At 35.4% G+C, this 22311-nt stretch overlaps 1 protein-coding gene across 4 annotated transcripts in view; it reads left to right on the plus strand.

Annotated features, from left to right (window-relative positions):
- ARHGAP12 (Rho GTPase activating protein 12) overlaps positions 1-19564 on the plus strand; it is a 110051-nt gene extending 90487 nt beyond the window's left edge. For all 4 annotated transcript variants that reach the window (XM_044228685.1, XM_044228682.1, XM_044228686.1 and 1 more), the window contains 9 exons: positions 4585-4686; positions 7651-7749; positions 11100-11199; positions 12607-12723; positions 15013-15111; positions 16401-16478; positions 16583-16717; positions 17043-17145; positions 17998-19564. In XM_044228685.1, coding sequence (XP_044084620.1) covers positions 4585-4686; positions 7651-7749; positions 11100-11199; positions 12607-12723; positions 15013-15111; positions 16401-16478; positions 16583-16717; positions 17043-17145; positions 17998-18172 — 1008 coding nt within the window. In that variant the 3' untranslated portion in view covers positions 18173-19564. The remainder of the gene's footprint in view (positions 1-4584; positions 4687-7650; positions 7750-11099; positions 11200-12606; positions 12724-15012; positions 15112-16400; positions 16479-16582; positions 16718-17042; positions 17146-17997) is intronic.
- Positions 19565-22311: the final 2747 nt, after the last annotated feature.

Below are 22311 nucleotides of genomic sequence, written 5' to 3' on the forward strand. Positions count from 1 at the left end.
CTGGGATCGAGCCCCACATCAGGCTGTCTGCTCCGCGGAGAGCCTGCTTCCTCCTCTCTCTCTCTCTGCCTGCCTCTCTGCCTGCTTGTGATCTCTGTCTGTCAAATAAATAAATAAAATCTTTAAAAAAAAAAAAAAATCTGATCCTGACAAAGGGTGTGAGGTATGTCTGTTCATCAGCCAGAGTTCTGTCACTTTGTTGCCATGTGGCAGTAGGGAAGCAGAGTTTAAAATTCACTGAGCTAGCCAATTTGGAAATTGTAGAATTCTTAATGCGTTTTTAATTTTGGAGATTCATTCAGTATTTGAATTTTTGCTTTTAAATGAAATTTTATTAATATATTGTGAATCATACAATATATTATCATTTCAGATTAGTATAAATAAAATATAGTCATACTGTATTTATAGTCTTAATAAAAACTAAACAAATGTGGGAGGAGACAAAATGCTTGGTTATTGCAGTCAATTCTTAATTTTTGTTTTATGGCATATTTAAAGATCAGACTTTGTTGCTTTTTCTTTCCATATGTAACACTTATGAAGGGAATGAAAACTAAATAGTCTAAGTAAAAGCAAGTAAGATTATTCAAATAAAAAGTATATGAATGTATCTAATGTATTTTGGCATTATACAACATTCATAAATATTAAAAATTGATGAAATATGTGAGAGACTTCTTAATTAACTCTGTAATTACAATTATTAAAAAGGATTTGGAAGAAGATCATAGTTTTGTTTCTTTGCTCAGTCACCAAGTGGATTTATTGTAGGTAAAACGTATCCTGTTTGTATAGTGAAATCACACCTGAGGGTGAGATTCTAAAGGCTGGTATCAAAGCCAAAAACAGAAATCACCTATAAGTGAAAATTGTCCTTGAGTATCTCTTAGGAAGGTGTTAGTTGATCTGTAGCAGAGCCATTTTATACCTTTGAGGTTGGAAGAGATTGCTTTTCCTCCAGTTGAGTTTGGTTTATGTTGTTATTGTTATTATGATCATTATTATTAGTTTGAGTTTGGTATATGTTAAGGGGACATGTTGCAGAAGTTTGATTCTTTAAAAATTATTTTTCATACGTAGTACAAAACCTATACCTTGGTCCACTTGAAAAAAGAGCTGGTTCAAATCTTTTGCTCACTCCCGAGCATATATTCATATATTCACTGAAGACTGAGCAAAAGTATCCACACTATTTGAAGTTGTTTTTGTTTTTGTTTTCAAATAATTCATGCTTTGTATTTTACGTTTGGTTCCATGGGTAGTTAATATTGGGTAAACAAAATGTACATATGCAGCGTGCAACTCGAGCATGTAATACACATTTTACATAGATGCTGTATCATCCCATGAGCTGGTCTTTCTCCTTTAGGCTGGTTACATTCCAGTTGTTTTCTGTGTAATATTATCTACTAGATTGTGGTATCAATAGCATAAATTATACTTGCTTTTTTTCTTACTTCATTTCACCAGTTTGTTCAACAGACATAAAACCCTGTTTTGTTCTAGGCATTGTGTTAAGTTTGAAAGTTTAGAAGTAAGTGACATGGTCTCTGTTTTCATGGCTTACACTGGAATGGGGAAGACTGACAAGTGCATGGTGACAATAGGACATGACATATATTGTGCTCCCTTTCAGATATCATTCATCATGTACCTTGAGTATTACAAAAATCACCTCACAAATATCACTAGCTATTCAAGTTTGCTTATACGTACTTCAAAATTTCTAAAATTTGTCTCCTTTTTGGGTCAGATAGTTCTTTCTTCTGGAGGCCCTCCTATAAATGCTGTGGTATTTAGCGGGAGATAGAAGCAGCCCCACTTCCAGTTGCGACAACTGCGAACGTCTCCAGACATCGTCAGATGGCCTCTAGAGCACAAAATTGCCCATGGTTGAGAACCACTGTCCTAGAGGAAGGGGAAGGCAAATTGGATGGTAGGGCCACTCCCCAGAGAGAACTTAGAAAGGGATACCAGAGGACATTGCCTGGCAGGTCACAAGGAGGAAGCTCAGGGTTTTCTGAGTAGTGGGCTGAGCAAGGTGGCAGTGGGCCCGATGCGATTCTCCCGATTAACCCTCATGTCTTCTGTTGTGATTATAGGCTAAGGCAAGTCTGTTTAATGTAATTTCTAAAAACAATTCACCTTAAAAATCAAATATGAATTTATGTAGTAAGAGTCAGATGATATTCTGAGATATAAATGCAAAGGCCTTTATAAAAATATTTGGAAGTTAAGCTTTGTGTTGTGTCTGCTTGTGGAATTGTATTTGTGTCCCATTTGGTTCCATATGCTTTTCTCTTGTTTGTCATTTTGCCATTGTGCATTATTATGACATCATCATTTTCTTCCCTTTTTCCATCAAGTCATTCTGCCAACAGGGCTCAGTCTCTGAGCTCTTGCTTTCGCTGCTTTCTTCTTGGAAAAATTCTGTCAGTCGACGGCCTGCATATGTAAAATCTGCTCCTGTTTCAGCTGTCACTGTATGTGTTCTTGTTGCATGCCCCTTGCCACAATAATTCCATTTTCTTTGCCTTGAATACGTTGGAGGGTGTATGGTAGAGTGGGACTAAATTTTGAAAAAGGATGAATAACAAACACAAAATTTTGCCAACCGTTTTGAATGCATTTTTTACCAGCATTCCGTGCCCTATCATTGTACTTGTATTTGGTTGCTCTGTCATACTTGGTTAGTTGTTTGTATCTTAGCTTACAGCTAACCATTGACAGAGCGTGTGATGGCAACAAGTTCAGTTCAGTTAAATGTGCACATTTGAGGTTTATAACTTTTGAGATATGTCATTTTTACTCAAAAATTTACCTTTGCTCATTGTAGCTTTATGGTTAATGTCTTTTGAATGACAAAAGTACTTAAAAAGGCCAAGACTTTGTAGAAAAGTTAAAATTTTTGTGATTGTTATTATGATTCCACTAATGAAAATTTAATATAATATCTTAAACTTTGTTTTGATTTCACTAATAAATTCAATATAATATCCTAAATACTGTTTTGTTACAAGTACATTATTTACACGTTGCTAGCCGAAAAGATGAAGTAAAAGGAAACAGATGAAGTCGAACCATTTATTTTTTATTTTTTATTTTTTTTAAGAATTTATTTATTTATTTACTTGACAGAGAGAGAGATCACAAGTAGACAGAAAGGCAGGCAGAGAGTGAGAGAGAGGGGAGCAGTCTCCCTGCTGAGCAGAGAGCCCGACGCGGGACTCGATCCCAGGACCCTGAGATCATGACCTCAGCCGAAGGCAGCGGCTCAACCCACTGAGCCACCCAGGCGCCCCCGAACCATTTATTAAATGCGAAGCTGCTGAGTAGTTATTGACATTATAAATAGCACACAAGATTTTACCAGGTTGATGAGTAAGATCCATTTCCAATGACAAGCACAATTTTACTTGAAAATACTTTAAGAAATGAAATTTCCTAAAATAAATCTTTGACCTTAAGGTTACAATTCATTAACCCTTTAAGATTTTAAAACCTCTTAACCTTTCAGTAAATAGGAATGCTATTTTCTATTCTTAGTTAAGAGACTAAACAAAAATTTAACTTAATGATGGCAAGATACAGAGTAAGTCTATTTTTAACATAATTTTCTGCTACTTGCTAATCGTTTCCTTATCTGGTTAACAAAATGTAATAGCTTGCTAAGTGCTTTTTCTTTTCAAACCACCCTATTCTTTTCACAGTTCCTTATTAAACTGGTGAGGCTTTATTAGCATCTGGCTTTAGTTATAATTTCTAAGAAAGGCTGAATAAAAGAATATGGATCTTAGAGCTTTCTGTTTTTACAAGTTACTGTTAGTTGTTGACAGCATAAATAGTCGATAAGGAAAGAACTCTTGAAAGCACAGAATCAGGATTAGAGAATGTTTATTAGGTGGAAAAGCTCTTGATATCTGCAGATACCCAGATTAATTTTTGTTTTGTGGCATAATCCATAAATATGGCAAATCCAGATATTATTTATACATATGTAAGAATATTGCCTTGCCTTTTTGAACACATCATTTTACCTATTTTATAGGTATATGACTATTTTCTATAGTCATAGATAGTCTAAGATCAATTCCAAGAAATAAAATTGCTAAAACCAAACAATACATGTGTTTGTAAATTTGCAAATACAGTATTACCTATTTTCCCTCTCTAGGCTTTATTCCAGCATATGAAGGCTCCATACTGTATGAAAAAACAGAATTTTTTTTTATTATTATGTTCAATTAACCAGTATATAGTACATCATTGAGAACAGTTTTTCGTCTAACTTCTGAAATTTTTTTTTTCCTATACTGATGGGTGAAAAAAGATTTGTGTGGCTTTATTTTATGTTTTTCTTATTAAGATGAAAGTTGAGCCATTTTATTTCCATTTCTATGAACAATATATTCATATCTTATAGACTTTTCAATATTAAAGTAGGAATTGTTATTTTATAATAAAGACAGAAATTTGGGGTAATCGCTTATTTGGTTTATTGTTAATAATTGGTCTTAAATCTTTTTGATATGCACATGTACATGAACATCACAAAGATTTTTCCTTTTTTCTAAAATGAAGTTTGGGAGTAATCAGTCCAAGCCAGAGTTCACAGTGGACCTAAAGGGGGCGACAGTGGAGATGGCTTCAAAGGATAAATCCAGCAAAAAGAATGTATTTGAGGTAATATGTTTGTTTTAAGTATCACTCACATTCTTAACTATACTAATTGGATGTTCTTCTTTTTGAATTCTTTTGAGTTGTATTTCAATGTGACTGATTAAGGGAAAGGTGGTCATTAAGCCAGTTTGGTATCATAATTTAAGAAGAAGCTGGCATGAAGAGCTTGGCTTCATTTGCACAAGTCATTGGATCTCAGACTATAGATGAAGAACCTTTGTTCCATAATCTCGCCTTTCCCTACCGACAATAAAAAGGGTATGGTTTCGTTTGGATCTTCTGGGTGGCTCAGTCAGTTAAGTGTCTGCCCTTATCTTAGGTCATGATCCCAGAGTCCTGGGATTGAGCCCCACATCAGTATCCTTACTCAGTGGGGAGCCTGCCTCTCCCTCTCTCTGTTCCCCCTTATTGTGCTCACTCTCTCTCTGACAAGTAGATAAGTAAAATCTTAAAATGGTGGGGGTGGTGGTTTCCTTTACCTGCCAAATCTAATATGGAAAATAAATTGAGACCTTTCCATTTTGTCATTAACACCCCCACCACCACCACCACCGTAGGGGCACCTGGGTGGCTCAGTCTGTTAAGGGGCTATCTTTGGCTCAGATAATGATTTCGGGGTCCTGTGATCAAGCCCTGTGTTTGGCTCCCTGCTCAGCGGGGAGTGGGCTCTTCCCTCTGCTCTCCCTTCTGCTTGTGCTCCCTCGTGCCCTCTCTGTTGTCTGTCTCAAATAAAAATAAATAAATAAATAATACAGTCCCCTCCTCCTCCCTGTAATACAGGATTCTGTATCAATTGTTTATTGCAGCATATCAGACTACCTCAGGGTTTAGTAGCTTAGGAAAAGAGCCGTTCTGTTTGTTCTGTTTGGTCTGTGCTGAGCTGAGTGATTCTGATCTCAGTGTGGGACCATTCATGAGGCTTTAGTCATTCAGTGGCTCTCCCGGATCTGGATGGTCTAGTTCACGTGTCTGATAACGGTGCCAGCAGTTTGCTAGGCCTCCTTCTTTATAAGATCTCTCCCTCAAGGATTCTGCTCCAGGCTTCTTCACAAGGCAGTGCCAGGCTTCCAAGAGGATGAGAGTGGAAGCTACGACATTTCCCGAGGCTTAGATTTAGAAAGTCACACATCATTGTATTCCGTTGGCTAAAGCAGTCAGAAGGTCAGCTGAGTACTCAGGTTTGTGGGGAAATAGAGCCCTCCTGTTGATGGGGGCGCAGTAAAGCCACATGGCGGAAGGGTGTGTATATGGAGAAGGGAGGAATTACTCAGACTGTCTTTGCAAACAGTCTTCCAGAACCCAGCCTTCCTTTATAACCTCATGTGTCCATCCTTTCCTGTCTTGTTCCTGAGTTGCTGGTTCTCAAGTGAGACCTAGGTTTTCCTGCTGTGTTTTTTATTCTTTATTAGTACTGACCCATGGCAGTCTCTGCTTGTCAAGTGTTACCTATCTTCCAAGACCCATCAGAAATGCTACCACAACACTGGTGCTGCCTTTTTACTTATGCTTTTAAAATAGCATTTAATTTAGTGTACCTTACATTACCATCATCTGTAAATTACTCGTCCCACTAGATGATTATTATTTTTTTTAAGCAGAGAGACTGTATTTTTCTTTATCTTTAAGGAAGAACCTCTAACCGAGATTATCTTATGTGCAGTGAATATTTAGTATTGGTTGGCTGGTTTGACTCACTCTCTTGAAAGAAGTACAAGAAAGGAAGTCAGTGTTTCCTGAATTAGCCTTGCAGTTTTAATACGTGATTTCAGAGTGAAAACAAATCCATGGTCAAATAAATGTAGGTAGTGGTATAGATGTTTTTCTTTCCTTAAAAAATCAGAGCACCCTGGAGTATCAAAGCCCTGAGACATTTTGAAGGAGAGAATCTTGTTTAGCTTTCTTTAATCTAGTATTTCCCGAATAAATATCATATAAGTGTTTTTTTCCCTTTTTTTTGGGGGGGGAGTGGAATACCTTTTTTAAACATTACTTTAGAAACTATGTTTGAGGCATATGTTTCAGAATGTTGTTTGGGAAACATTGCCATATGTTCCACAAGGAAGAAAAATAAACAGTTACCAGCCAGAAAATAGGAGGAATGCTTTCTCTTAATACTCAAAATTTTTCCTCAATCCAGTGTAAGAAACTTTGAACCAAAGAAATTCTACATAAATTAGTTTCTGCCCTCATATAAAATAATACATAGTATTTCTACATGAGTTAGCTCATGATTTGACACAATTTAGTACTTTCTGCCCAAAAGTGATGTAACATTTATTGTCTGGGCCTTCTCTTTGTATTAGGCTATTGTATTTATTTGCCTATTAAGTAGGAAATCATGAAAGTTTTAACACTATCATATATTTTTTCTATATTTAATTTTAACTGGAGAGAGAAAAACACTCAGATTTACATAAAAATATCACAGGTGTTATTTCTTTACAAGTGAATTTTCTTTCAGTTCTAATGGAAAATGCACAGCTTTGTTCCTTGAACTACTTTTTTAATGATACAGGATGCTAGATTTCAGCAAGGTTTATGGCATTTATGTGTTGGAATTTGGGACCCTTAAATTATTGGATTTTCATTGAGAATTTTTTGTGAGGAAAACTTCATGTTTTGTAAAATAATTCCTCTGGGATTATTTTATATTAAAAGGTATTCCATTGCTGTGCATTAATCTTTCATCACTCAATATAATATGGCATCTAGTTTTCTGCCGGTGGTTTTGTGGACTTTGGCTTGAATATATTCATTTATTTAGGGGCTCCTGGCTGGATCAGTCAGTAGAACATGCAGCTCTTGATCTCGGGATTGTAAGTTCAAACCCCACATTGGGTGTAGAGATTAAATCTTTAATTTAAATCTTTAGAGATTTTAAAAATAAAATCTTAAAAATACATAAATTTCATTTATTTGGTTGAAAGCACTAACCATCCTCTTTTTTTTCCCCCTTTCTCTCCAAAGCTGAAGACCCGTCAAGGAACAGAACTGCTCATTCAGTCTGATAATGACACTGTTATTAACGATTGGTTTAAAGTTCTTAGTAGTACTATCAGTAATCAGGTATGTGTTTGCGTTATGTAAATTTTTTTTACTTCAGAGCTGTTTTTCTTTTCTGCATTCTAATTGGTTATTGCATATCTGGTTTCCAGTTTATATGTGATAAACACTTCTTTAATATGTATTTTGACAAGAGGTGGGAAAGGCAGTGGTGGTTTAGCAATTCCTTGGGGCTGGTGAATGATTTAATATTCTCAGTTATATAATATTTGCTAGTAGTGGGTTTTAAATAATTTTCCCATGAGGCATTGGTCTAAAAAGAAGTAATTCAAGAAGAGAGACAAACCGTTCCTAGTATATAGTATTTATTCAATGACTAATGAGTTGGGAATAGTACTGTTTGGTGGTGACAGGTCCTAGGTAAAGGTATGAAATGAATGAAGCTGTAGTTTCTTCATGAGCACATTTTCTTTCCTTGTGATAGCTCTTTAGTTACCCCTGGAGGTGTTCTAGTTCTGCCCTGTCCCCCAGTCAGAGAGGTGTTCAGTACCCTCATGTTCCTGGTAAATTAACCTCTTACATGTGTGTGTATAATGTGTATATATATGTATATGTAGTAGACACATAATATAATATGTTTTATATGTAGTGTATATGTATAACAACCAAAAAGAACCTCTAATTATATTATTCTGCTGTTAATAAGAGCAGGAAGAAACAGATAGGGGCTGTACTTTTTGAGACTATTTTCTTGTCCCTCACTATAGGGGGACATGACTCCTGACTAAGGATCATATGTCAGTGACAAAAAGCAAAATGAATACTTACGGGACTGTGTTATCATTTTAAACTAAACAGATTGAAGAAAATTTGGGAATCACAGGCTTTATTGGAGAGTGAGAGGTCTTTCAGAGACTATAGGTGAAATCTTAGAATGAGGTTTGTGATCTTACTGAAGTATTCTACCTCTGTGGGTTTCGTGTTTTCACTTACAAAATAGAAACGTTGGGTTTGATTTTTTTCCAAGTATCCTTTTAAACTCTAAAATTCTTATGGTGTACTCAGTTCAGAACAACCAGACTTGGAATCTTGAGTATCAACTCTTACTCCTCTTTTAACTCTTCTAGCCCATTATTTACCCATCTATGTAAATATTCTTCTTTTGCAATTTGTAATATTGTGTATTTCTGAATCTTGTCTCTTCCTTTCCGTTTATTCTTTTTTTTTTTTTTTAAAGATTTTATTTATTTATTTCACAGACAGAAATAGGCAGAGAGGCAGGCAGAGAGAGAGGAGGAAGCAGGCTCCCTGCTGAGCAGAGAGCCCGATGCGGGACTCGATCCCAGGACCCTGAGATCATGACCTGAGCTGAAGGCAGCGGCTTAACCCACTGAGCCACCCAGGCGCCCCTCCGTTTATTCTTGAAACCACCATCAGGACTTTATATATTAGACAAGAGTCACTTCCTAAATGGTTTTTCTTATTTCATCCCCCACCAGTCCATTCTTAATAGCATTGCTATATAAAACTTCCTAATGTTAACTTTATAATCTTCTCCTGCTCAGAAAAGCTTCTGTGACTCTCATTAAAATTCAACAACCTGAGCCTGATCTATCTTTTCAAATGTACCTTCTATTCTACCTAATATGGGCTTTCCACTCCAGTCACTATAATCTGTTTCCAGTCCCTTGAAAGCAAGTATGGCTGCATTCATTTAACACATGTGGGAGTGCTTTGCCCTGGAGATAGAGCAGCATGCAACCAGGTGCTACACCTTTCTGCGTGGAGTTTACAGCCAAAGGCAGAAGATGACTGGAGACAGACAACTGAGCAGTTAATACAATGAAATGTGATGAGGTTAATGATGGTGAGGGGCTAACCTAGTGTTAGGAGTCCAGGAAGGCTTTGCAGAGAAAATATGTTTTGTTTTGTTCTAAAGATTTTATATATTTATTTGACAGAGGGAGAGAGATCCCAAGTAGGCAGAGAGGTAGGCACAGAGAGAGGAAGGGAAGCAGGCTCCCTGCTGAGCAGAGAGCCTGATGCAGTACTCGATCCCAGGACCCTGAGATCATGACCTGAGCCGAAGGCAGACGCTTAACCCACTGAGCCACCCAGGTGCCCCCATGTTTTGTTTTGTTTTTAATTGAAGCCCATAGGATCAGAGAATAAGCCCACGTGAAAAGAATAACATATTACTATGAAATTTAAAACATTTACTGTTTACAGAGTAGCAAAAGATACTGTAGAAATATGCACAATAAATGTAGAAAGATGCATGAGACTTCCGCAGGGAAGATTGCAAAACTTAAACGCTAAAGAAAGTCTAATTAGATGAGAAGTATATCATGGTTTAAACGATTCAATAGTATAAAGATAAAATATTCTTCCAAATGATTTATAAATTTATAGACTTGAGATTTTTGAATCTCTTTCAAAATCCTAGTAGGTTTTCTGGTGGAGCTTGGCAAGCTTATTGTAAAATTCATACCAGAATATAAAGGGTAAAAATACGCAGGACACTCTTGAAGAAGAACCTGTAAGGACTTGCCCTGTCCGATGCCAAGACTTCTTCAGCTGTATTAATTAATACAGCATGCTCTCCATATCAGGGTAGATCTACGGACCTGCGGAGCACAGTAAAGAGCCTAGAAACCAGCGTTCTTTGGACACTTCATGCCAGATGTAGCACTGTAGAAAAGGAAGGAAGAATAAACTTTAAGTGGTGCTGGGTCAACTGGATATCCAGGAAGAAATCAGAACCTTTCTTAACACTATACACAAAAATAAATTCTGAGTGGAGCAAAGACATCAGTGTGAAAGGCAAAGCAGTAATTTTAGCTTTGAGAACTCACTTCAATTTTTTAACCGGCAGAAAAGACTTTGGTTAGGCTGTCCACGAGCTCTAGGATTTCTTTCAGTGCCTAACATCCATGAATCTGTGAGTGCGATTACTAGCTATTGATACAAAATATAATTTGAAAAAATTGTTGGTGTGAAAAATTAATGTGCCATTGGCTAGTTAGCTTTGTACTGTTAGCACAGAATGTAGCTTCATCATGTTCTCTCGCCATAGCTTGTAGGTCAGAACCTTTTGACTCTTGTTACTGTCATTCTTAAGCATTTGATCTACATGAGGGAAGATAACCTCATCATCAGTATATAAACTCATTATCCTGTGAATAATCAGCGTTTTTTTTCTTTTTTGGAATTCAGAATTAATTCCCCCTATTTAGGGGGAAAAATATTTTTAAAGATTTACCAAGTATCTAAATCATATCATATATTCTATGTACTGATTGGGTCCCTAAAGTCAGTTGGGAGGATCAGTTACTGATTATATTGAGAATTGTGCTATTACATCTAAAATAACCTCAAAAGTAATACGTGTTTGGGAAATCTCTAATCAATAGACAGAAACCGATGAAGCAATCGAAGAGGAGATACCAGATTCCCCAGGAATAGAAAAGCATGATAAAGAGAAGGACCATAAGGATCCTAAGAAACTTCGTTGTAAGTTATTCTTTACCTGTTTTGTTAGTTGTTTGAGCATCTTCTCTTACTTTTCAAGTATTTTAAATATATAAAGGCTGAGTGGAATCTCCAGTGTTACCAGGAAATCCCAAGGTCAGGTATTTGCAATCTTAGTGTTTTAGGAGTACTCTCTTCCTTGTTAACTCCTTGTTACTTTTCAGCCTCATCATGTGCATCCATACAGCATCTTACTAATCTTAAGATGTTGTTGTTCTTTAAGAGAAAAAAAAGTGTATTAGAATGCACTTCTATTGAGGTATCCAGGAAGCTGAACTATATTGATTTAAAAATATATAATTACTGTTTAAGATCTAGATAGAATCTTATACTTTAAGATGTCAAAAGTCATGGGACATGTACCATAGTGCACACAGGACACTGGGCAACCATCTCTGGGCTAGGATAGGAGTGTGCAGGAGCAGCTGCCTGCATTCATATCCCCAGATCATTCGTGTGTGTATGTGTGTGTGTGTGTGTGCTAAAGCCAGCATATTTGAGAATAGCATTTTCTGATGCAGGCCCCTTGTGAATTACATTGTTTAAATAGGAAATTAGCTGTGGCTCTGAACTTATTAAAAATATTTTAACAAGTCCACATTTAACTGAGAATTTTTGACCTTGGATTGACTTTTGGATTAACTGAATGATTAGAAAATCATTTCTACTTTTGTTCTTCCACATTCTAATGAAGGTTAGGCCTATTAACAGACATTGTCATTGACATGTAACAGTGTAAACACATGAAAATTTGATTATTTTAATGCTTTACTAATATGTTCTTTATGCTCTCAACTTTCCTCAAATATGGTTCTTTTCAAGAAATTTACTTTTTGAGTTTTTTTTTTGAACCAAAAAAGAAATCAGAGTTATGGCAATGTGGGGAATTTTTCAGATGGTCCCATTTTTAGTTTGGAGGTCATTATGATGAGGTGTGTTTAACTTAAAGTACAAATAGTAGTGATGGATAGATATATATATATTTCTAGACTCCTAGTCCTGTAAGGATACTTCAGGATAGACTTTTTTATGTTTTATGGACATTTTTTTCCCCTCATCATTTTACCTTCTAAAACTGATGGAGAGTCAAAGGAAATAAGTAGTATCATTTATGAAATAATGATTATAAATTAGAATAACCAGTGTCTTAGCACATAAACCAAAGAAGGTACAGTTTGTGTTCAGTATTTGGTGATAATGGCTTAGCCCTTTGAAATTAGGTCTTTGTTAACTTGATTCTTGACATACTACTCTTAAACTATATTAAAGTTAGAATAAGTTTATAGCTGATTTTTACATATGAAATTAATATTTTTGAGTGCTAGGTGGAATAATTTTCATCAGTTAAGTTTTTATTTTATGAAATGCTTAATATCCGTTTGTCTTAAGCCACGAAAGTGTCTAGCATAGATTCTTCAGAACAGAAGAAAACCAAGAAAAACTTGAAGAAGTTTCTTACACGGCGTCCCACTTTGCAAGCTGTTCGTGAAAAAGGTTATATTAAAGGTAGGTAGAAGTGATGTTTATAATAATGAACTTTGGCCAAAATAAGAAGTTAGACATTTTAAATTAAAAACTGACAAATTTCTAACAGTAAAAATGTTTTCATTCTTTGAAGTTACCAGGTTCATTGGTTTAAAATACATTTGAATGATTAAAATTGATTTTTCAGTGCACACAGAAAGTTTAACTATGAACAATTTTATCTTGATTGTTTGCCTTCAGTTCTCATTCCAGATGATTCTAAAATTAGTATAAGGTGTTTTTTCCTAATTATTTTTTATATTTATTATTTCACTTATGAGCAACAATAGCAATAATGCACTAACAAGATCTTCATAGCAGAGTCTTCTTTAAAATCACATATACTTGTATATACCTTCAGTTCCTTTATTTTTTCCCCCCAGCTTTTCAGAGCAGATAGTCTATTTTTTAATTAAATTTTTAAATTTTTTTATAAACATATAATGTGTTTTTATCCCAGGGGTACAGGTCTGTGAATCGCCAGGTTTACACACTTTACAGCACTCACCATAGCACATACCCTCCCCAATGTCCATAACCCCACCCCCCTCTCCCGGCCCCCCTCCCCCCAGCAACCCGCAGTTTGTTTGAGATTAAGAGTCTCTTATGGTTTGTCTCCCTCCCGATCCCATCTTGTTTCATTTATTTTTTTTTCTATCCCCCAAACCCCCCATGTTGCATCTCCACTTCCTCATATCAGGGAGATCATATGATAGTTGCCTTTCTCCAGTTGACTTATTTCGCTAAGCATAATATGCTCTAGTTCCATCCACGTCGTCACAAATGGCAAGATTTCATTTCTTTTGATGGCTGCATAGTATTCCATTGTGTATATGTACCACATCTTCTTTATCCATTCATCTGTTGATGGACATCTAGGTTCTTTCCATAGTTTGGCTTTGTGGACATTGCTGCTATAAACATTCGGGTGCATGTGCCCCTTCGGATCACTACATTTGTATCTTTAGGGTAAATACCCAGTAGTGCAATTGCTGGGTCATAGGGTAGCTCTATTTTCAACTTTTTGAGGAACCTCCATGCTGTTTTCCAGAGTGGTTGCACCAGCTTGCATTCCCACCAACAGTATAGGAAGGTTCCCCTTTCTCTGCATCCTTGCCAGCATCTGTCATTTCCTGTATACCTTTAGTTCTTACAAGCACTTTTAATTTCGATGATGAAATTTTCTAATAAAGGACTCAGTGACATTAATTAGTAAATGAAGACATAGATAAGGGTAATAATATATAACATATATATATATCCTCAAAGTTTCTAAAAAAGACCATCGCTGGAACATCTGTTTGCAAAGCATCTAAATTAAAATACGCAAATGGGTTTCATTAAAAAGATATTTAAAACTTCTCAGTAGAGTTTGGCTAATTAAGCGATTCAGATTAACAGCCTTAAGAGAGGTAAATAGGGACATCCAGATAACACATAAGAATTTAGCATATTATGTTTAGAACTTAAAAAAAAACCAAAACCTGACAAATCAGTGAATAGAAATTGCTATTAAGTTTTTACCAGGCCTTTTGTTGAGAAATATGAACTGTTGCTGTTTTATTTATTTATTTTTTATTTGTTCAGGACTTCAAATACTTTGTTTTCCTGAATAGTTAGCACTACTGTGGCATTTCAGAAGTGTTGGATGGAAAGACTAATAGAACAGCCTTTGAAATATACTTTGTGAAATCAAGGGTTAGCAATGATGGATGTGCACCATGCTTGTTTTAATAGTTTAAAAAATATTTAGGTGTTTACTAAGTACTGGGTGGGAGCCTGCATGCCATGAATACCGATTGGTTTGAGAATTAAGAGGTCCCTGCCCTCATGAAACTTCCATAAAAACAAGAGACAGACCAGATAATTAGGACTACTGTGAACAGTCTACCATGGTAATGAAATAGGGAGTGACTGTAACTGGGTTACCTGAGGCTGGTCCTAAGGTTTTTCTAAGGAGATGACAGATTGGCTGAGGGTGGGAGTGATAAAAGGATCTAAGTTTGGGGGAGAGGATGGATCTCTGCAAAAGGTATAGAAGACTAAAAGGCTTTCAGGTGAAAATGGAGTGTTCGTGGAGTTGAGTAAAGCAGGAAAATTGTTTGAAGTGGAATGGGAACGGGTGGGTAGACGCTTACAGGAGGCGTGAGTCACAGCAGACCACGTCAGGGTGCATTGTATGTCTTCTGTAGCACCGTGAATAGTGATTGCCATTTTGCAAACTCAATTTTAGCAGGGTGGTTGATTTTAAAAAATAAAATCTCTTTTCAGATCAGGTATTTGGAGCCAATCTTGCTAATCTTTGTCAGAGAGAAAATGGCACAGTGCCAAAATTTGTGAAGTTATGCATTGAACATGTTGAAGCGTATGGTAAGGAAATGAATTTTTTTTTTTATGTTAAGCACACTAACCCATTGTTTTGCCATTAAAATCCTTAGGATTTTTACGATTTTGAGTGATGGAACAGTCGTAGATGTTAAGAAAGGCATCGTTAGCAAAACTGCACGCTTTAATGATTACGTATATCTGTTTTAAATTAAGACCTTTTCAGGCACCTATTGAAACTCAGCACTTCCATCTGATTAAGTGTATGGTATTCTTTGAAGCCATTTGGAATTGGCCTTTGCTTAAAATGAAGAAGGTGGTGATTATGAAACTGAGTTTATTAGAAAGTGATTTGACAGTGTAGAAAATGGGTGGTTGTGTTTACCTACCAAGAGCAAGTTGCTTCTCTTTATAATAAAAATGAGATGACATTTTAAAACTTGTTACGTCAACTATAAAATGTCTTAAGAGACAAGAGACAAACCTTCTTACCTATTAAGTAGGACAAATCAATTTATATTTTCGTTGATCTTAACCTAATATTTATACTAGAAAATAACTATCATGATGGTAATCACATTAACTTGTACATCATCAAAAACATCTTGTAAAATTAAAACATTTGCATAATTTATAATTTCTGTCAATTTCAGACCTTGTCTTTGACTTTCTTGTCAACATGACAGTGGAGATACTGTGCCTTTATTTGAATTTCTGTGAATAGCAAATCAGATAATGTGCTTTCTTAAATGTGTACAGCATTATCATTTAATGAAAATTTGGATTTTTTAGGCTTACTTGGGTGAATTCCACATGATTCTATTCCACATATTAAAAAAAAAAAGAGTAAACTATATCAAATTATCAGTTTTTATTTTAATTCATTATTAAGTTTATTTATTACAAGCACTTAATAGAACAACCATTTTTAAAAGAGCCCTTGAATATGTACATTTACATTATGAAATGTGCCAAAAAATGGACGGAATGGTTTTATCTTTGTTTCTTTTACTTTCTGAACTATCCCCAGGTTTAGAAGTTTATCTTAAATTGTTAGTATTTCAAGTTTAATGAGATGATTTTTTTTTGAGATGATCCACAGTCTACATGATAAACAAAGTAGAATTGTTCCTGTTTATTAAGTAGAATTCAGAGTGTATCTCCACCCCCTCTCCCTCTGCCAAGCATCTATAAAAAAGCCAGTTAGAGGAAAAGAGTATTTGCCCATTTGATTTTAGGCTTATGTTAATGAATAAGGATTCTGAAACATGCAAGCATCTTTAGAAAAGGCAAAGACCGACTTTAAACACAAAAATACTGTAATTTTCTCTTAGGTTTGGATATTGATGGGATATACAGAGTAAGTGGCAACCTTGCTGTGATCCAGAAACTGAGATTTGCTGTCAATCATGGTAAGATCATACTCCCTGTTGTTATGTGCAAAAAAAAAAAGGCACTCTTAACTTTTAGAATTGGTTTAAAGTTATTTAAAAAATTTTCCTGTTCTGTTTTTCAGATGAGAAATTGGACTTGAATGATAGTAAATGGGAAGATATTCATGTTATTACTGGAGCACTCAAAATGTTTTTTCGAGAATTACCAGAACCTCTTTTTACATTTAACCATTTTAATGATTTTGTTAATGCAATTAGTAAGTATGTCGTTACACTCAGTGTTTTTTCTACGTGTTGAAAGTCCTCTGTACTGATTAAGCCACTACATTGTTTGATCCTTTCTTTTTTTTTTTTCCAATTTATTTATTTTCAGAAAAACATTATTCATTATTTTTTCACCACACCCAGTGATCCTTTCTTTTAAATTATTTCAAAGGATTGTTTTACTTCAGAAGTTTTAAATGTGGCCACCAGATGTCACTGTGCATTACCAAATGTTAGGTTCTAAAATATGTCACTGTTTTCAATTTCATGCATAATCTCTCATTATCTCTCTCTCTCTCTCTTTTTTTTTTTTTTAAGAACAAGAACCAAGACAGCGAGTCACTGCTGTTAAGGACCTCATCAGACAGTTGCCAAAGCCAAATCAAGATACAATGCAGATTCTTTTTAGACATCTCAAAAGGTAAGAGGTTCACCACAGAAAAGAAATAGTAATTAGGGAGAAAAAAAGAAAAAGGTAAGAGAAGTGCACAGTTATGAGGTGTGGTATAGTAGTCAGGCCAGGGTCCCTCAGACACTGGTTCACATTCCAGCTGTGCTACTTGCTGTCTTTGTAGCTTGAGAAAGAGAACTCCTTTGGGCCTTGTTCTTCATAGGTAAAATGGTCTGGTATGAAAAATACTTAAAGTAAGTATTATATGCGAGGCATTTACATAATGCCTAGTGTGTAAGGGTTCAGAAATTGTTGTTTAACTTAACCTGAAAATAAGATTTGGGTTATGAAATGAGGACTATTAAATTACCTTGGAGAAGAAGCCATCATGGCTTTCAGGTGACTATGTAACCATTTTAGTAACTGATTTTTGCCTTCTGACAGAACACTATATAGCAAATTATGCGAGTGAAGGAGATTAAAAATCAAACAAACAAATATAGAATTAGTAAAATGAAAATTTAATCTGTATACTAATGAAATTTTTCCCCATCACCCTAGTGGAGTAATTATGGTTACCTGAATTGTAGTTTATACTTAAGTCTGTGTCTTAATTTTAAACACTAAGCTGAAATATCACACGTACAAAGTTTGTTAGAGTGGATATAATTATACCTTTCAGCTGTGTTTATCCAAAAGAAGCCTTCATATGACATTTGGACTGAATTCTACTTGGTTTTAAGTAGCTTGAATATATCTTAGGAAGATGAGCACTATTTCTCATTTCTAAGTGTAAACTGTTTATGTTTATAATGCAATTTGAAGAATTTTTCCTGTTGTATGTTTTATATTCTCTTTAACAATTTATTTTTCCCCCCTTAGAGTTATAGAAAATGGAGAAAAAAACCGAATGACTTATCAGAGTATAGCAATTGTTTTTGGTCCCACTCTGTTAAAGCCAGAGAAAGAGACTGGTAATATAGCAGTCCATACTGTCTACCAAAATCAGATTGTAGAATTAATTCTGCTGGAAATAAATTCCATCTTCGGGCGTTGATTCTTACAGAAGACAACCTGTGGAATAGAAGCTGGATTCCATCAGATTTCAAGCCCTCAAACATGATGTATTTTATTTTTGGACCAAGCAGTGACTCTTTGATTTTGCACTTTTTTGAGGGATCAGAAGGGAATGGGAGTCAAGATGTGTATTAGGCCCTCATATTTGCTGCTTTGTTGCAAGTTGATATAACTGTGTGTAATTTTGAATTAATTTTATCCTGAATGTTTGCATTTCATACTCTGAATTTCAGTAAAAATTGAAACTTGCAATTCTAACCAGTCATATACACTGGATAATTTGGTAAGAAAAACATGTTTGTTTTTTTTTTTCTCAAACTGGATAATGTAGAATTTCTTCTCATCATTCGTTAGATTCATCACTTGATAGAATAGTACTCACTATCCGTTATTTTGAAGACGCTCTTGGGCATTCTAAACAAAATGAAGTATATCTTTTTTGAAACCTGTGTATTTCTTTTTCAGAGGTTCTGCATGCAGTGGCAGTCTTAAGTACTATAGTTCATCATAACCCAGATGTAATTCCTTGGCGAAGGCTTGCCACCTTCACTGTGTTGCACACTGTCCGTATTGGATGGGTGTCTTAGTCGCTTGTTTGGGCAGCACACTAATATTACTTAACACACTGTGATATACTGGAGTTTAATTTAGCATAAGTCAGTTCAGGGTATTTTGGGGCTGTCTGTGCTACCCTGATTTGTAGCTAACAATCCTAATTATATCTAGTGCCATACTGAGTTCTTGGTATGACCCTGTGGAAACAGACATTATTTGATGTAAATATAAGCTTAAGACTGATGTCCTTTAGCTTATGTATATAATTTTGTTGTATAGTCTCAGAGTACATCCTAACCTGACATTTCTAATCATGATATTGGTAATCTTTTCCGTGAATATTAGGTTCCTCCAGAAATAGGCTGTTATTTGAGAAACTTAACTGTGTGCACTTTTAGATTTTAATTACATTTACAGGCAAATCACTGTAATGCAAATGGTACTGGAAAAATACTGAATAGACTTGCTAAATGGTAAATGCACTACAAGAGGAACCTTTTAGATAATTTAATATGTACAGAATACATTAGAAAAAAATTTATTACAAAATTCTAACTGCAGTATGAATAGTGGAAACCCATATGTAAATTAGATGGATGTCAAATGGAAAATGACATTGCTAAATTTGAGAATTTCTTTTTACATTACTAATGTAGATTGATTTGTATAATAAAACAGGGTTTGGAAGGTTTTGTTACCGAGAGCATGGTCTGTTGAAGATATTTTAAGATGTATTTTTCTAGATTAACTGATGTATATGAAATGTCTAATCTGAATAAAGAAAACTATAAGAGGTTTAGAGATTTTCCATTGGAAATGTGCATTTTGGTTTTTAATTTTTTTCTTGTTTTTGCATTTACTGGCATACTCTTATACCTCATTTTTAAAAAATCAACTGAATCCAAGATTTCTTGTGGTAAATATATTTTCTTCATTTTTTCATACTTTTTCTACTCCCTGCCATGACAATACCTCCTCCACTCTCCCCCCTCCAATTTTTATTTCTTCATCAACATTTGGAAGTGAATGATTTGTGACCAAGACTCCTTTTCTTAGAATTGCATTTGTAATTAACAGGTTGCCTTCCTTGGGAACAAGTAGTTTTTGTACAATCTGCCTAAAAATCTCTCGTTGAGTTTTGTGGTAAAAATATTGTTTGTTGTTGTGGTCTTGTTGAATTGGTAACAAACCAAGCTACTTGATAGCTATGGAAAGCAGATTGTTTTGGGCAGGTAGAAAAAGCCCCAAAATGAGAACATTTATATTTGCCTAACAGTGTCCTGAACAATACAATATGCTTTAGAACTGGCCTATATAGTGCTTGTATGCCAGCATAACCATTAGACTCAAACCAGTGATGCTCTTTCTCTTGGTAGCTGTGGACATAACAAAGATTAAAATTGTCCTGTGTTTCTTGTTTCAAAGTACATATGTATGTATGTGGAGTCTTAAATGTTTTATTAGTCTGTAGCTAATTAGTTTATTGTAATATTGTATGTACAGTGAGATCAATGTCTTGTGTTTTCATCCTTTGTGAATTAAAATTTCTCACTTGTTTTTTTTTTGTAATAACAAAACCAGTAATATTTTCCTGTCTTGACAACTTGATTTTTAGTAGAGAGTATATTAAAGGCTGAAATAAATTGGCAGTGGAGTTTCGTTTACTAATAGACCTTCCTTCAGAATGTCATTTTAGAAAAGTAGTTAGAAGTGAAAAGAAATAGTATATTCAAATACGTAATTACATTTAATTAGAAGAAAAATGCTTATTTAAATTTTATGACTATAGGGAATTTTACCTTTACTCTGGAAAAATGACATTACTTTTTAGTTAGAAGCAAATCTGCAGGGTTTTTTTTCTTATGGGAAAAGCACAAATGGAATAATTCAGCTAAACTGGGCTTAGGCAGATGGGTATGTACGTGTACATGTGGATGTGTATGTAAATGTGTGTGTGTGAGTCACTGCTTAACGTCCCGATGAAAACTGAAGAACAGTCATGATGGCAGATACCTGAAGACCTTCGGGCTAGTTCAGCTCCATCCAGGCTTGTCAGCCTGTGACACTAGATGTTAAGAGAGCAGTGAGAGGAAAAAGAGTTATTCCATAATTTTGCTAAGAGATTCTTTTCCAGCTCATGGGAGAGACCCGCTAATTAAATATTTAAAGTAAACACGTGGTTTCCCATGACACTAATTTCTCCAACATCTTTAAGCAACACAGAGGAGTCTACAACATGTCATTTTAGTAACGAGGAAAATAAAAATAGTCAAATGGGCGTCATGTTCTCGCTGACCTAATAAAAGCCAAATGCTCAAAGATCGCATCTATATAGAGAATTGAAAATGGGTAGAAAATAAGATTTTATGGAGTTTGCTAGTCTCTCTGAACTCTAGCCATCAGCTCTAATGATCCTCTTTTATAGGAAGCACATTTCCAGTACAAGACTAGAGACGGTGTTTAATAGGGACTGTAGCCCGTATGTTACATTCCTGGATGTGGGGCACAGTTCTGTTTTCGTTTTTTTTTTTTTTTTAATAGTATTTGAATATAAGTAATACAGTTCTTTTAAATGAAACTTCAATTTTAAACTAAGAAAAAAAAAAAAACCCAAAACCAGAAAGCAAAGGGGGCCGCAAAACAAAATCAACGGCCCTATAATAATGGTGAATTAGAATCTACTGGAAATTCACAAGCCGCAGACCCAGGCCAAGCAGAGTCAGACTCAGTATTCTAGAGAAGGGGGAGGCACAGAATGCCTAATGAGACATTCTGTAACTACTAAAGACAAGGGACGTCTCCTGAAGAATCTCAATTAGTCTTCTCAACTGCAGTTTTGTGGGCCAGTGGTGGCTGTAAATATATTCAGCTGGATTGAGTTTTTACAAATTAGCCTTATGTGAATATGGCACTTAAATGAACTCTTTCATTTCCTTCATTGCTTCCCTTCTCCCACAGGAAAAAAAGGAAAGAAAAAAAAAAGCACTTTCATGGTACTCATAAACAGAGCACTTGTGGAACAAGGTAACTGTTTAACAAACCACTACAAAATGTATTTAGAATCTAAAGTTTGATTTCTCCCCCCCCACACACCCATCAATCCACCCCTCCCCGCCCCCGGCTTTGTTTTACTTCCTCTCTCTGTTTTCAGAAAAACCGTTTCTGGTAAAGATTTTAAAATTATTAATGCTGGTTGCTACATCATGTAGTTCTATTAGTAGTGGCTCCCGCTGCAAGTAGCATTGAAGCTTGAAACGCCATGAATCTTGTAATGTTGATAACATTCCTGGTGACATCGGAGCAACAAAAGAGGCTGTGGAAGCTCTTATCAATAGAGCCTTTGCAGAGGTAGACCTCAAACTCCGGAAGCTCACGGTGGAGTGACCAGTGAACATTCAGCATAACATTCAACGCCTCCTTTGTCCTCCTGGGCATTTTGAGAGATTGTTTATGTTTAGGGAAGAGAAATGGGACTCTTAGACACTCAAGTAAAACTGAGTCTCATTGATTGATAAAGCAGGACAGAACCAATAGGGACCCGCACATTCGCAGCCTTAGTTAATG

This window comes from Neovison vison, chromosome 12, assembly GCF_020171115.1.
Source record: "Neovison vison isolate M4711 chromosome 12, ASM_NN_V1, whole genome shotgun sequence".
Taxonomy (NCBI): Eukaryota; Metazoa; Chordata; class Mammalia; order Carnivora; family Mustelidae; genus Neogale; species Neogale vison.